Source organism: Siphateles boraxobius, unplaced genomic scaffold, assembly GCF_051911475.1.
Source record: "Siphateles boraxobius isolate OS27281-9 unplaced genomic scaffold, OSU_SipBor_1 11, whole genome shotgun sequence".
Lineage (NCBI taxonomy): Eukaryota > Metazoa > Chordata > Actinopteri > Cypriniformes > Leuciscidae > Siphateles > Siphateles boraxobius.
The window spans coordinates 1,784,743-1,799,362 of NW_027508711.1; the positions used below are offsets into that span (position 1 = coordinate 1,784,743).

General features: G+C 34.9%; 2 protein-coding genes across 2 annotated transcripts; one reads left to right on the forward strand and one right to left on the reverse strand.

Annotated features, from left to right (window-relative positions):
- Window positions 1-2,420: 2,420 nt before the first annotated feature.
- Window positions 2,421-6,693, forward strand: grp (gastrin-releasing peptide). Its single transcript, XM_077194143.1, has 3 exons — window positions 2,421-2,817; window positions 4,589-4,869; window positions 5,482-6,693. The coding sequence occupies exons 1-3, from the start codon at window positions 2,682-2,684 to the stop codon at window positions 5,533-5,535; spliced, it is 471 nt and encodes a 156-aa protein (XP_077050258.1). The 5' UTR covers window positions 2,421-2,681; the 3' UTR covers window positions 5,536-6,693.
- A 1,976-nt stretch (window positions 6,694-8,669) lies between these two features.
- rx3 (retinal homeobox gene 3) lies at window positions 8,670-11,647 on the reverse strand. Its single transcript, XM_077248101.1, has 3 exons — window positions 11,222-11,647; window positions 10,521-10,744; window positions 8,670-9,585 (listed from the first exon to the last, which is right to left on the reverse strand). The coding sequence occupies exons 1-3, from the start codon at window positions 11,454-11,456 to the stop codon at window positions 9,151-9,153; spliced, it is 894 nt and encodes a 297-aa protein (XP_077104216.1). The 5' UTR covers window positions 11,457-11,647; the 3' UTR covers window positions 8,670-9,150.
- Window positions 11,648-14,620: the final 2,973 nt, after the last annotated feature.

Genomic DNA, 14,620 nt, shown 5'->3' on the forward strand with positions numbered 1-14,620 from the left:
AAGTTAGCCTACTCAGTTTGCTTATAAGGCCTGAGGCAATACGCTTAGTCAAGTAATATCTTGATTAATAATTGTCCTTTTAATTGTGATTTTAAATGTAGTCTATATAGGCCTAGCAATTTGCAATATTGCAAATAAATGCAGTTTTTTACATTATGAAATCAAATAATCAGATTATTATCAACATTACCATGATCAGCTGTGACTGGGCTTTTATTATTATCGTTTTTATTATTATTATTCTATAAGTGCCATATGGAAGTTTTTGTCCTCAAACTAAGTCCTCTCATCAACAGAAAGGCCAGACTAGTTAGTGTAATATGGTTGGTAACCTTCGAATGAAACCAAATAGTGAAATAGTTCCATCTAGTGGTGAAAGTGATGCTGTGTTTATTTGCATGAATTACATTTTATTGGTTGCAGGGTAATATATATATATATATATATATATATATATATATATATATATATATATATATATATGTGTGTGTGTGTGTGTTTGTGTGTGTGTGTGTGTGTGTTTTAGACCAATTGTGACACATTGGTCTATTATATCTTGCAAATATTTTAGTTCATTAAGAAAAAACATTTAATGCAACATACTTTGATTTTCAAGATTTTTCAAATAATTAATTCCACTCAATTCTATAACCTAACATTTCTCTTTTGACATTCAACTTCATTTCATGAGTTAGCCATTATGATGACGTAAACGACAGCATGAGAAATCCACCTTGCCCGTCCTGCTTTTTGCTGGACTGTTTGCAAAACTGACAGTGCCTTTGAGGTCTTATCCATACTTTTAGGCTTTGCTATCTGGGTCACATTATCCTGAAATATTATATCTTTAAATACATCCCTCAATATTATCCCAATATGATAACTAACAGAAAAGCACGCACATTGCCTCATCTGCATGTACTTATTGTTCACTTGTTGGTTTTTCCATGCAAGTGAAACCACAAGCATCAAAGCGCATCTGTTCTTTCTGATTTACAGAACAATACAGGTTTTTAGGGAGGTTTTGTTCTCCTTCAGTGCCATTGAATGCAGGCATGAACAGTTTTTGCCATGTAATTAACACTATTTAAATTGTATTGAGGCTTGTCCTATATCCATGGCATGACATGCTTGTGGGCTTTGCAGGAACTTCCATTCTGCCATTGTTTGCTGGGTGAGAGATGTGAAATTAACAGCGGATATTATTGAAAAGTGCCAAGTAATTTCATCACGCTTATTGCCCAAAACAATTCTTAATTCTTCTCCCAACTATACATCTGCACCAAGCACTTTACATGGATGGACAGGGTTGTATGTACCTTCTTCACTATAATGCCTTTTTTTACAGTAGCTGTTTGCATAACTCCTTATCTCATAATTGTGTGCAGTCCTTTGTATGCCACTAAATGGGGTTTTCCCACAATGGGATACATTATAAACACAGACACACACACACACACGCACACATTTTTTTTTTCACGTTGTATATGAGCACTTTCCACGCACAGACATACTAATTTAATACTGTTCAAACTGTATATTACATATCTCCTATCCTACTCCTAAACACAACCCTTACAGAAGACTTTCTGCATTTTTACGTATTCAAAAACACATTTGATTTATGACTGTTTTCCTCATGGGGACAAAAAATGTCCCGAAAATCCCTATCTTTGTAGGTCCCCATTATGTAGGGTTTAGGTCCACACACACACACACACACACACACACACACACACACACACACACACACACACACACACACACACACACACACACACACACACACACACACACACACACACACACACACACACACACACACACACATACACACACACACACACACACACACACACACACACAAGAAGAAGATGACGGTGAAGAAAAATATGTTCATTTTTCATCTTTCTGCAGAACCAACCAGTGTTTTATGTATTGCCTTAAACTGCTTAATATTGGTATAATGTCTTAAATTCATCTGTATTATAATACAAAAAAATTTGTAACTGGAGATCTGTTGACAGATTTAGGCTGCAGTGTCCATTACCAGGAAATTCAATATTCATAAAAACAACACTGCCCTTATCTGGACTGTTGGCTGGTTTTACATGAGTTTTGGGCACTATTTAGCTGGTCAGAATGGGAGACCAGTTAAATTAGCCAACTATTGTTGTTGTTGTTGTTGTTTTTTAATCACCATTTTCCTATGACATAAAGCAACTGCAGGAGAAAACAATAAGGAGGCATTTACAAGTTATTTTTATCCCACATCTAATGAAATACCGATGACACTTCACATTTAATCTGTCTTGGAGTTGGGGAGCATAATAGCCCGTGGCTGAGTTAATGACAGGTTAGCTCAACATGACATTCTGTGTGTGTTTTATATATAAAGTAGCCTAACCCACCAATATTCTGACGCAGAACCCCTGGGAGGGGGCATTAAACTTTCAGCGTAACACCTACACGAACCATCCAGACATTGGCACGACAATTTCTCTCTATAGCGCAGGAAATTATCGCATCATTTTCTTTCACTTTGTAAGTGGTCGTCGTCACGGGAGTATATAAATGAGCTGATTATGTAAATTCACCATTACTGGGGCCTCTACTAGCAATAACTGTAGGAGCAGTTACAGGAGTACTTATCAAGAAAGGTGAAGGGACTTGAATCTTATATGGGCGTTATGTGTCTCGTGTGGAGATACAGATTAACGGTGTCCATGATTCTGGTTTTTGTACTCTGTGGTGTGTTTGCATCAGACGCACAACCAATTGGAAAAGTTTATCCACGCGGAAATCACTGGGCTGTAGGTGAGTGAAAATCTTATGTTTATTTTCCCCAAACCCAAAACAATAATAGCCTATTAGTGTGGGTCATATATAGCTATAGGATATGGTTTGGAGCCGAGTAAATGCATTTAAATTGATGTTACATTACATAACGCAACAGCTATCCTGCATATTTTAATAATCTGAAACAAGAAAGCCTACTCTGCATTTACATTTGTTACTTTTTTAAATACACAATTCTGTTAAATGCTTAGAGACACTGTTGTGCTTAAACACTGAATGTTGAGAATTGAAGTCAAAGTATTTGTCAAATGAGCAACAACAGTACTTGTTGAAAAAAGAAGTGTATTTTTGTATACACATAAGTTGTAAGATGTGTACAATAACAGGCTGTAATAAAATATAAGATATTAAATAAAATTTCAATAAAATTAAAACAAATAAAATTTAATAAAACTGTAAAATATCAACTTTAAAGTGGAATAAATAAATGATAAGTATTTTTTTAGAAACAAATATGCTGATCTAGAGGACCTATAATGTAACATCTAGAACTTTTGATCTCCATAAAAACGTATAGCCTACATTTACAGTAAATGAAATCAATACCACTATAGGCAATCATAACAATAGAAACCACTTGATTAAACATACCAGTGGTAGTTTATTAAGTGCATGTATTATGTATATCTGGAGTGATTGCAAAACACTCAAGTGTCCCTTAAGCTTTGAGACTGATGAGTGAAAGTGGATCCATGGGGATGGCAAGAGCAGACTAACAGATGTATCTTAATTGGATGAAAATAGGAGGTGTGCAACTGGCTTTTTGTATGTTTGTGTGATGAATTTGTTAAAAAATAAAGAGATAAGCAGGTATAATATGACATGTTCTTTTGATTCTGTTTTTGAGTCTGAATTCATTCTGTTGAGATGTACTGCATTCTGTGCTACTGAACTCATGTTGTCTATCTTGACATGATGAATAAAAGGAATTATAAATTATTTTGGCTTAAATTACATTTTGTTTGCACATTAATACCAGTCTATATTCAATATCTGTGTTTTCAAGATATTCATATTCTGCATTGTTATGCTTTTTGCTTGTGTAATGGAGGCCATCGAGTAGATGTGTGTGTAAACCTCACTCCCCCAGCCTCAGAAGGCGCACTAGCGACTGCCACTAGAGGCTGCAGTTTTTAGTGTCCTTATTATTGCACTCGCCTCCTAAGATGGTGACTCTGGTTTGAATCCCGCTCTGAGCTGTAAGAGTAGGACCAGTAACATTGGTGCCGTGACCCGGATGGGAGTGAGGTTTAGGGGGGTGAGTGTAACAAAGGCCAGTTAGTAAAAGAGCTGTTCAAGTAAAACTCGCTTCCCCGGCCTCAAGAGGCACACTAGCGACTGATTCTAGAGGGTGTGGTTTTTAGTGTCCTTGTTAGTGCGCCCGCCATCTAAGATGGTGACTCTGGTTTGAATCCCGCTCTGAGCTGTAAGAGTAGGACCAGTCACATTGGTGCCGTGACCCGAGAGGGAGTGAGGTTTAGAGGGGTGAGTGTAACAGAGGCCAGTTAGTAAAAGAGCTGTTCAAGTAAAACTCGCTTCCCCGGCCTCAAGATGCACACTAGCGACTGATTCTAGAGGGAATGCATGTTCGAATCCTGCTCAGAGTGGGTAGGAATAGGACCAGTCACACTTGCAACCACATGAAATCCATGTACGTTTAGTCATATTTATATTAAGAGCATGAATTTTACTTAAAATCAGAGCAGCAATCAGCCTATTTTTGTTTTAGGGCACTTAATGGGCAAGAAAAGCACAGATGAGCAGGTCAGACCAGAGGAATCAGAAGGTGATGAAAAGACATTAATGAGGACCCCAGACCAGGATCTGCTGCTGGAAAGATTCAACAAACATCTGCCTCCACTCCTGCATGCGCTCATGAGAGGACGGAAAGGAGCGGAGAGCATGCCGGATGGCACAGAGGAGATCGATGTTTCGAAACTGCTCCAGCGCATGCTGACGAAGAGACGTCAGTGGGAGGAAGATCACGAGAGAGACAGACAAGTCAAACTGGTGAGAACAAGGAACTAAACACTTAACAAGATCATTATGTTCATGCATAAATGCGTGCAAAACGAATGTAAAGTGCATAATGTCAGTTCTGATTATTTGTGAGGTTCTGATCATAATGGAGTGTTATTTTTTTAATGACATAATTGGTCTGCAATGTACAGTATATAATGAACAAAAATCAAACATTTATTGTTAATTATTATTATTATTAACTGTGAAGCATAGAAATGGTTGTCACAGCATGAATTCCTAGTGTTTAAGTTTTCGAATGATATATTTATGATGATTACTATAATATTTGTTAGAGAAAGAAAGCTATAAAAAAGTGTCCATCTACCAGGACACTGACAGTTAACAGGCTGGAGTTTTTATTTGACAAAATAATGATGATCAGTGGATGAAATGCTTTACTTAATTACTGTAATTTAATTTTACTTTTCTCTTACACCAAAATTTAACATCGAATATTAAAAGTAATGCAATAGAGAGTAATTAGTACAGTAATCCAATTGCACTATTGAAAATGAAATTAATAGCTTAATTAATTACTTTGTTCTTTGTCCTTTGTTTCTTATATACTGAATGTTTATTTTTTATATATTTGACATACAGGTTGAGGACTTCTTGTTAAAGGCTTTGAGAATGCAGGATGACAAGCAAAGCTGAGGACAAACTGGATGAAAGACTGGTTTGAAGTTCACTTGTCAACTGACTCTATCAAATACAAACACTTTATTCCACAACATATCCATAAGCATGTTATATTTTTGTATGTCACTATCTCAATGAAATACACATAAACTGAGTGTCATCATTCTGTATATTTTATGCTATTATTTTATAAATGAATTCATCTTCTTGGCAACTGACACCATATAGTAAGCATTGTAGTCATAGTTCAGCTGAATAATATATAATAAATTTTAACTTATTGAGCTATCTGCGATTTATAAAAATGACAGGTCCTATATACATATGCTACATATACTGCAAATACATTGCTTTCCGTGCATTATGATTAAACAGTAAATGTACTAAGCTGAATGCGCTAGTACGTGTCACAGAAGAGTAAAAAAACTGAATTTCTCATTCTGAAAGTAAATGTATTATTGGTTATGATTGATCTATTGAGGTGACTGGCCATAAACCGCCTTTTAGTCAAGCATTCACTTAACAGAGGCAGGCAGGTGACAGGAGAGCTCTTCACCACACACTAATGTCCATCTGAATATCTAAATCACAACCTCTGCATTGTCTGTGCGAACTGGCAGGAAATTGTTGATGGTCTGTCTCGCCCGCTCTCAGCTGTCTGTGTGCAATAATGGCTCCAATTATTCACACCAGTGTTTCTAACAATGGAAAATGTCAATTGGAGCCACTTTCATTTGGTTAAGTTCATCTAGTTCACAGGGATGTGTGCTTTTCTCATTTGTCACAGATGAACGACCACTAATAGAAATTCAGCATCAATCAGAATCTAATGCATCATTGATAAAGTTGCTGCAAAAATGCCAAATGTTAGATTTGGTGATGATAGTCGTGATGTGTGTTTATGCAGATGTACATGGGTTTGGTACGGGTGTCTTGAATATGGTAATGCAAACAACTATATTGACTATATACATTTGTGAAACTTTGCTTAACTGGAGGACATATGTATCTACTTGTATTGTTTAAAACAAACCTCAATTTTATTATTTATTATTTATTTTAAAGGTTTACACATCTTAGTCGAGAAATAATTATACATCAAAAACATTTGAATTTTACACCGTATAAGTATAAGTATAAATCGTATAAGTATAAATAAATAAATTACAAAAATTACAACTTGTTGTATTTGAGGAGTGTATTTGGGGACTTTTTTTAATAAAAAAAATTGGGGACTAAACTATATTAGACAAACGTCAAGGTTTCTCAGACTGGTGTTCATGATGGAACTGCAGGGGTTTGTAAAGGGTTAGTTCACCCAAAAAGGAAAATTCTGTCATCATTTACTCACCCTCATGTTTTTCCAAACCTGCATGAGTTTTGAAGAATGTTGTTAACCAGACAGTTGACGGCACCTATTGACTTCCTTAGTATCCCCCCACCCCCACTATGGAAGCCAATGGGTGCCGTCAACTGTCTGGTTAACAACATTCTTCAAAATATCTTCTTTTGTGTTCAGAAGGAAACTCATACAGGTTTGGAACAACATGAGGGTGAGTAAATTATGACAGAATTAAAATTTTTGGGTGAACTATCCTTTTAATAAAAAGCTATCAAGTAATAAAACCATTAAAAAATAAAATAACAATCAAAATAAAACATAACAAAAATTATGAATAATTTACTGCCATTATGAAAATATCATGTAATCATGCAATCAATAAAAAAGTGACTGTAGTCTGATTACGAGTATTTAAAAATATATAATATAATCTAATTACAAGTACTTAATTTTGTAATCTGATTACGTAATCCAGATTACATGTAATCAATTACAACCCACCCAGCACTGATTGTAAAGACATTAGTCTATTACCACAGTGTGGGCGGAGAAGAATGTTCCAAACGCAACCACTAGATGGCGGCATAATGAAGGAGAAGCGCCACAGTGAGCGAGGCCTCTGCCGCTCTGAGACTCACTGTGCGGTGACGCTCTGTTCTCCTGTCAACTGAAAAGTAAAAATGATCTTTTACAATTATAAATAACAGTTTATATCCTCCTCAGAACAGAAAAAAAGTTTTCAGAATTTAGTCAATTAAAATGTCATAACATTGTTAGAGCATAAGAAACAAATGGGATTTTTTTTATTTTATTAAATTCGATTCATATGTTATGCTATGTTTTGAAATGACATGTATAGGAAAAAACAATGGGATTTTTCTTTTTTATTCACCTATCAATTTTAGTATAACCAAACTTTGTATAAAGATGATGCTCAACTATGTTTTGCAAGATATGATAGAATTACTTTATATACAATTTTATTTTATGCAATATGTGGGTAAAATGGCCATAAATAGGTAGTCCCATTCAATATCCTACAATGCATATGTATTTAATTTGCATATTAATATGTTCTTGAAAAAAGAAGTATGATAATGGGAGTAATAATTGGCAACATTTTCATAATAATATGTAATATTTCATAGGAATATTGATATATAATTTATTTCTCTATTCACTTGTTGTGTCTCCCAAAATGTTCTGGTGTCCTCTTCCATGGACATGTCTGAAATCAATGCCCTGTTTTGTATAACAGAAAGCCGCGAGCGCCATATTTTGATTATAAACCCCATACATGTTCCTGAGATGTTGATTTAAGACAAACTATTTGAAAATTAATCAGATTTAAATGATAATTACAAAATATTATAATTTTTCATAAGAGTGCTACATTTTATCACTAAGGTAATGTCAGTAATTTTTAAAGACCAAGGAGAAGTTATTGTCATGGTGAAATCTCACATCATTTGTATCTGTAAAGCCCTGGATGTGCTCTTTACAGGACATCCAGACTTAAAACTGTGACATGTATAGTGTCAGAGAAATTCACTAAAATATAATGTCCACTACAGAGGACAAAAGTCTATTCCTGGGTCCGAGGAGGACATAATAAACAATTCATTACAAAGATCTAGGATTATATTAGAATATACCCTAAATATGCAATGATAGTTTATAGCCTGTAGAAATTAAAATCAATTTATGATAAATATGCAATAAAAATTGACTCAGGTTATAGTATGATATAGCATGACAACCTCAACAATTGAAAAAAGCATTAAGAACTATTGGAGACAAATTGCAATTTGATATTTTTATGATCTTGTTTTTATTATAAAATACAAAATTAATCTGTACAGAGAAAACATACAACAAAACGTGGAAATTGGCCAGCTGCTTTGGACAATGAACAAACACCATAGCACTGCATGGCTATTTTAAATTTGACAAATGTGATTCTGTGAATTTAAATGCATGCATTTATAATGCAAACATTATATAATCGATATTTATTTCTATCTTTAAATGCTTTTTTTGGTCCAAAATGGTTGAATTATAATTCATATATGTGCGAATTAGCATGGAAGCTTAACTGAACTCTTGATAAAAAAAACCAAAGAAAAAAAAAAACAGTACAACATGTACATTGAACAACTCGGGGAGGTTTATGAATGACAAACAGGTGTGAAAACCACTTTCAGGACCAAACAGAGTCTGATTTGGAAAGTTAAAGGAGATGCAAACAAGTCTCTGAGTGTCTCAGTCAGTCCAGCATCAATCTCAGTCTACCACGTCTTCCCTATAGACTGGATGTGTTCCTTAGCTTTCATTCTTAGCGAGGCGATACTTGTGTTTCGTGGGTCTGCCTCTTCTAATGAAAATGTATCCATAAACCCCGAGCACTGATACGCCGTCGGAGGGGGGCACACCGCCCCGATATGGGGCAGAGGGTGGTTGAACGTGGACGAGCTGAGGAACTGTGGAGGGGTGTAGCTGGCTGGAACACCCTGCTGAGGGGTGATGAAGCTGGGCAGGGACTGCAGGGGAGAGCTGGAGGAAGAGATGGGTCCGGTAAGCCAGGGCTCCAACGGCAGACCGCTACCCAGAGACAGTGGCCCTGATCTGGGGATGGACAGCATGGAGGACTCCTGCAGCTTGATGGAGCTCACCTCCAGTTTCTCTTGACGTCGCCACTTTGCACGGCGGTTTTGGAACCATACCTGAAATGTGACATAAGAAAGGATTTAGTTTATAATGCAGACATTGCACATATTGAAAATTCCAACGCTCTTAATATGTAAAAACCCTTCAAATACACTGAAAAAAAAACATGGTAACCTAAAAATGGAAATATCTAAATTAACTGCTCTTTCGACGAAAAATATTATATAACATGACTTAATATATACATCAATTTAAAACTTTTTATGGGTTAACAAGAAATAGCTCTTTAAGGTAACAATTCACAGTGTACCCTTGCAAAAATAGATGAATCTGTTTCCATAATTGATGTTTATTTGATATTTGTTAAATTGTAGGCTATAGCAATTGTTTATGGTCGAATCCTAATTTACTTGACTTGTTATTTGAAACCCAATTCAATTTGACCCCCCCCCCCCAGATAAAGGTTAATTAGCTGTAACTAAACTTATTTTCTAATATTTACTCATTTTCAATCAGAACATAAAATTCCAATGAAATCAAAGAGAAGGCCAACTTTTCTCCCAAACAACACAAGAAAAAATGACTGATGTGAAATCTCTTATTTTTGCTGAACTTTACTTTTAATTAGTTGATTACAAGAATTGTATTTCATTTTTTGTTATTTTTCCACACACACACACACACACACATATATATATATATATATATATATATATATATATATTATTAGATATTTTTAAACGTTTTTAAATATATATATATATATATATATATATATATATATTCTTTTTTAACAAAAATGTTTTTTTTAATATATATATTTTTGAATATATTTTTAAGTAGGCTAACTGAAGGAACCAATGATGAACATGTAAAAAGAAAGGTCACATAAATAAGGTGAAATCCTATTTCTAATATGTATCATTATCTTACTCTCAAAATACAGAGCTCATGAAGCCCAACATCTGTATGGCGCAGGCGCTGTGCTCACCTGTACTCGAACCTCTGGAAGGTTAACTTTGAGCGCGAGCTCCTCTCTGCTGTACACGTCAGGGTAATGCGACTTCTCGAACGCCCTCTCGAGCTCGTGCAGCTGAAATGTGGTGAACGTGGTCCGGTTCCGCCGGTGCTTTTTCTTGGGATTTTCATCATCCGATAATTTACTGCCATCCGCATCTGGATCCGGACTGACCATGACAGCAGATCTACAGACACCTGTAGAAAAATAATGTAAAGTTTTCCTTGAGATGGTGTGACGTGTTCATATTCTAGTTAAAAATCAGGCATTTTAATTATTTACCTTTTTAACTACACGTGAAAACATTTTTTAAAAGTCATTAAACTTTTATTCGTATTCCGTTTGCTAACATTGTCATTTAGGTAATTATATTTTATAGCCCATAATTCTTTAAATATTGTAACTTTCTTTCTTTCTTTCTTTCTTTCAATTTTAACGTCTATTTCATTTACAATTTAAATTGAAAAAATTAATTTAAAAATATCTTAACACGCCTAAAACTTTTCAATAAACCGTTCAGTTTATATTAATAGCCCATTTAAATGTGCATCAGATGTAGCCTGCATGTAGATTATTAATAACTTGAAAAAGTATAAGTTATTTTGATATAAAGTTCTGCCAAAATGGCCAGTTTTAAACCCTGAAAATGAAACTTTACGCATCGGTTTACTCACCTTCAAAGTTTTTGGAGTTATTTGAGTCCTTTTTGGGGGACAGCAAGTGCTCAGTGTCTTTGACGGTCTTTCCTGATCCATAGGAAAACGCCGGGTGGAACAAATTCTCTCCTTTAAATCCCAAAATGGATTCAATGCTGTGGATCCTCGTTTGGGATCCAGGACTGCGAACCAAGCGCGCGGATGGGGAGAGACGCTCTTCCATGTCTTGGGACTGGGATCCAACAAGCCTCATCGAACGTTTTGATATTGAAAAAACAAAACAAAGTATGGAAAACTCAGCTATATTTCCTATTCAATACACTCAGCAGCACATCAATTTCCAATAGTCCAGACTGTCCCAGCAGAAGCAAGTCATGCAACTTTCTCCAGTAGTGGTCCTGCACACACTGAGGATGCAGTGGCCCCCAGGGGCCTTATATGGATTCCCCTAGACCGGGATTCTATTGTGTGAGTGACATCCCCTTTTACACGTCAAGAAACGTCAGATTGTCCGGAGTGAGGGATGTAGTATTGTCCCTGAGAGGAGCATTTAACTCCTCCCAGAGATTCTTCTGCATAATGGCAGCTTTATAAACCGCCTTACATAAATCTTAAATAATCTTTTCCCACTCCAGATGTCTTGACCAGGATGGGCTGTAGAAATGAGAGGAACTGGGGCTGGATTACATATTTAAGGCCGAAACAGATCATAATTACAAGATCTCTGCACGCGCAAAATAACATTAAAAACGTCAGTTTACAAAAATTCTCCCTGGTAACTAACCACGTGCACCGAAATAGTTGTATAGTAGGCACCAGCGTCATAAAAAGCTTACACAGTTTAGGCTAAAAGAGATGCCATGTAAGTTATCATGTGAAAATCACAGCTATGAGATGACAGCTGAAAAGAGGATATCTCTATTGAGAGATATTTTATAATTGTTTCTAATTTTATCTGATTGATGTTTTGAATTCAAACGATACCTTTATAAAATGTTAATTAGTAGATTCTTTCTACATGACATTATAATAATAATGGAATTTGTATTAATGAACAATATATAAAACAAAGACTTACATATATTTAAAAATGGGTATAAATAGCCTTAACAAATAATAAAATAAAAATAAAACAAAGAGCAGACATTTAAAAATGTAAAACATTTACATTTAAAACTCTGACTTTCTTGGCAGATTGTAGCCTAATTAGGCTACTGTAAAGGCGATAATAGTATATGCTATAAAAATAAAATAGTAACACAAATAACAAAGTTGGCAATTCATACAAGTTCTAGAAGAAAATGTAAACGTTATTTAAAGTCTGTTTGTGAACAGCAAAATACTGAAATCCTTTAAACCGGAATGGAATAAGCCTATTCAGAATATTTGATAAATAGGATTTAACTATTAGCCTATAGCCTATCTAGTATAACTATCATAAATTTTGGTGATCAAACATTTAAAAAGCCTAATTACCAGCCTAAACCGATAAAACACCGCCAATAACTACTTTACGCCTACACTTCGAGCATGGAGTGGTTTCGGCCATTAGGAGATTTTGTTACATGAACAAAACGCGATCTCAAGCAGCAAGCGCGCGACCCCTGAGAGCTGGCCTACAATTGAGGTGCAGTTAATTGGAAGAATTTGCAAACTTCCTCAATATTGAATGGATACGTGTAATTAGCTCCGAACAAAGATTGACAGCAGTCTGATAATCCGCAGGACACACGCTGGTTTGAGGGGATTACACACTTTCCCCCCTCTATCCAAAACAGCCCGAATCCTTTCAACCGCTTGGCTTTTCCCTAATTACAACAGATAATGTTGGTATTCCGAGATTTATTCAAAGATACACACACACACGGAAAATCAAACACCACAAAATACATGTTTATGAACTAAAAAATGACTATCTATCTATCTATCTATCTATCGATCTATCTAGCATTTCATATTATTTTCTGATTAGGATTTTAATAAAATAATATACAGAAAGAGTAAATATTTTTAAGTAGGCAATTTTAAGCATGTTGTTTTTTTATACCCGTTTGGTTTGTCTTTATCTTATTATAAATGGCATGAACATTTTTAAAGTGGAAATTTCTACTAATAATAAGGTCATATAATACAAGATACAAGATTACTGTGTTATATGTCTACAGTCTAGTGAAGGAGTTGTCTTAGACCTTGTAATCCTATTAACCGGTAATCTTAAAACTCCAAATACATGCTCTTTTTTAATAACCATGAGCTTATAATAATTTAATATTTATTTTCTCCCATCTTGTCATCTGGTATTCCTAAACAAACCAACATTTTCAGGCCCTTTTTATTGGATTTGACTGTTTTCTTGTGCATGTAACGCTATAAAACATTGACAGTATGACGTTATGGCCAAAACAATGTCAGACAATGACTTATTTTGATCACAAACGCACAGTTTGTCAATCGTCTGTTTATTCATCGGTTTAATCCGTTTATACATGAGACATCAATCATATTCATGCCTATTTACCTCACATTAAAAAGTTACACAAGTAACTTAATACATAAGACTAAAGAATCCTAATAAACATTACAATACAATATGCGCCAATGCTAGATCTGCTGTCAAGAAAAGAAGAAATAACAGCATCACATTCATCTCAACCCTTGTGCAAAAAAGCAGGAGGGAGAATTAAACAGCTTCTCCTCCACCTCTGGTTCAAGTCATTATATGTTTGTTCGATATATTTACAGGTAAATATTGCAACATATGCACAAAAGAAAGGGAAAGAGAAAAGATACTACAACATAATTTATTAACAAAACATACAAGAGAAAAAAAAGTCAAAACAGCAAAATATGGGGCCAAGCCAATGATATTCAGAGAAGCTGAAAAGCAGATCAGATGTTGCAGCTTCGGAAAATAAAAACTTGGATGACTTTATTGTAAATTGTTACCAAAGTTTCATTTGAAGACAAAGTCTCATTTGATTTTAGATTTTGTTTAGATTTTTCTCGTTTGGGATTTTAAAAATGTATTTGCATTTGTTGGAATTAAGGTTCATTTTAAAAGGATAGTTTACCCAAAAATGAAAGTTCTGTCATTAATTACTCACCCTCATATCTTTATAAACCCATAAGATTTTGTTCATCTTTGGAACACAAATGAAGATATTTCTGATCAAATCTGAGAGATTTCTGTCCCTCCATAGACAGCAAAACAAGTAAGAAGTTCATAAAGAGGCTTTTATTTACATTTATACATTGATCAGCGAACATAAACAGAAGCTCAACTGAACCTGCTGAACAATGTTTAAATGTGAATAAAAGCCTCTTTACGACATTAGGGTGAGTAATTAATGACATCATTTTCATTTTTGAGTGAACTATCCCTTTAACAAATGAAACCTTATTGTAAAGTGTCACCAA

Coding starts and splice junctions, on each gene's coding strand:
- grp (XM_077194143.1), top strand. CDS start 2,682: ATGGGCGTTATGTGTCTCGTGTGGAGATACAGATTAACGGTGTCCATG. Junction 2,818..4,588: donor CGGAAATCACTGGGCTGTAG/GTGAGTGAAAAT, acceptor TTTTTGTTTTAG/GGCACTTAATGGGCAAGAAA. Junction 4,870..5,481: donor GAGACAGACAAGTCAAACTG/GTGAGAACAAGG, acceptor TTTGACATACAG/GTTGAGGACTTCTTGTTAAA.
- rx3 (XM_077248101.1), bottom strand. CDS start 11,456: ATGAGGCTTGTTGGATCCCAGTCCCAAGACATGGAAGAGCGTCTCTCC. Junction 10,745..11,221: donor TAACTCCAAAAACTTTGAAG/GTGAGTAAACCG, acceptor ATTTTTCTACAG/GTGTCTGTAGATCTGCTGTC. Junction 9,586..10,520: donor TTCCAGAGGTTCGAGTACAG/GTGAGCACAGCG, acceptor GTCACATTTCAG/GTATGGTTCCAAAACCGCCG.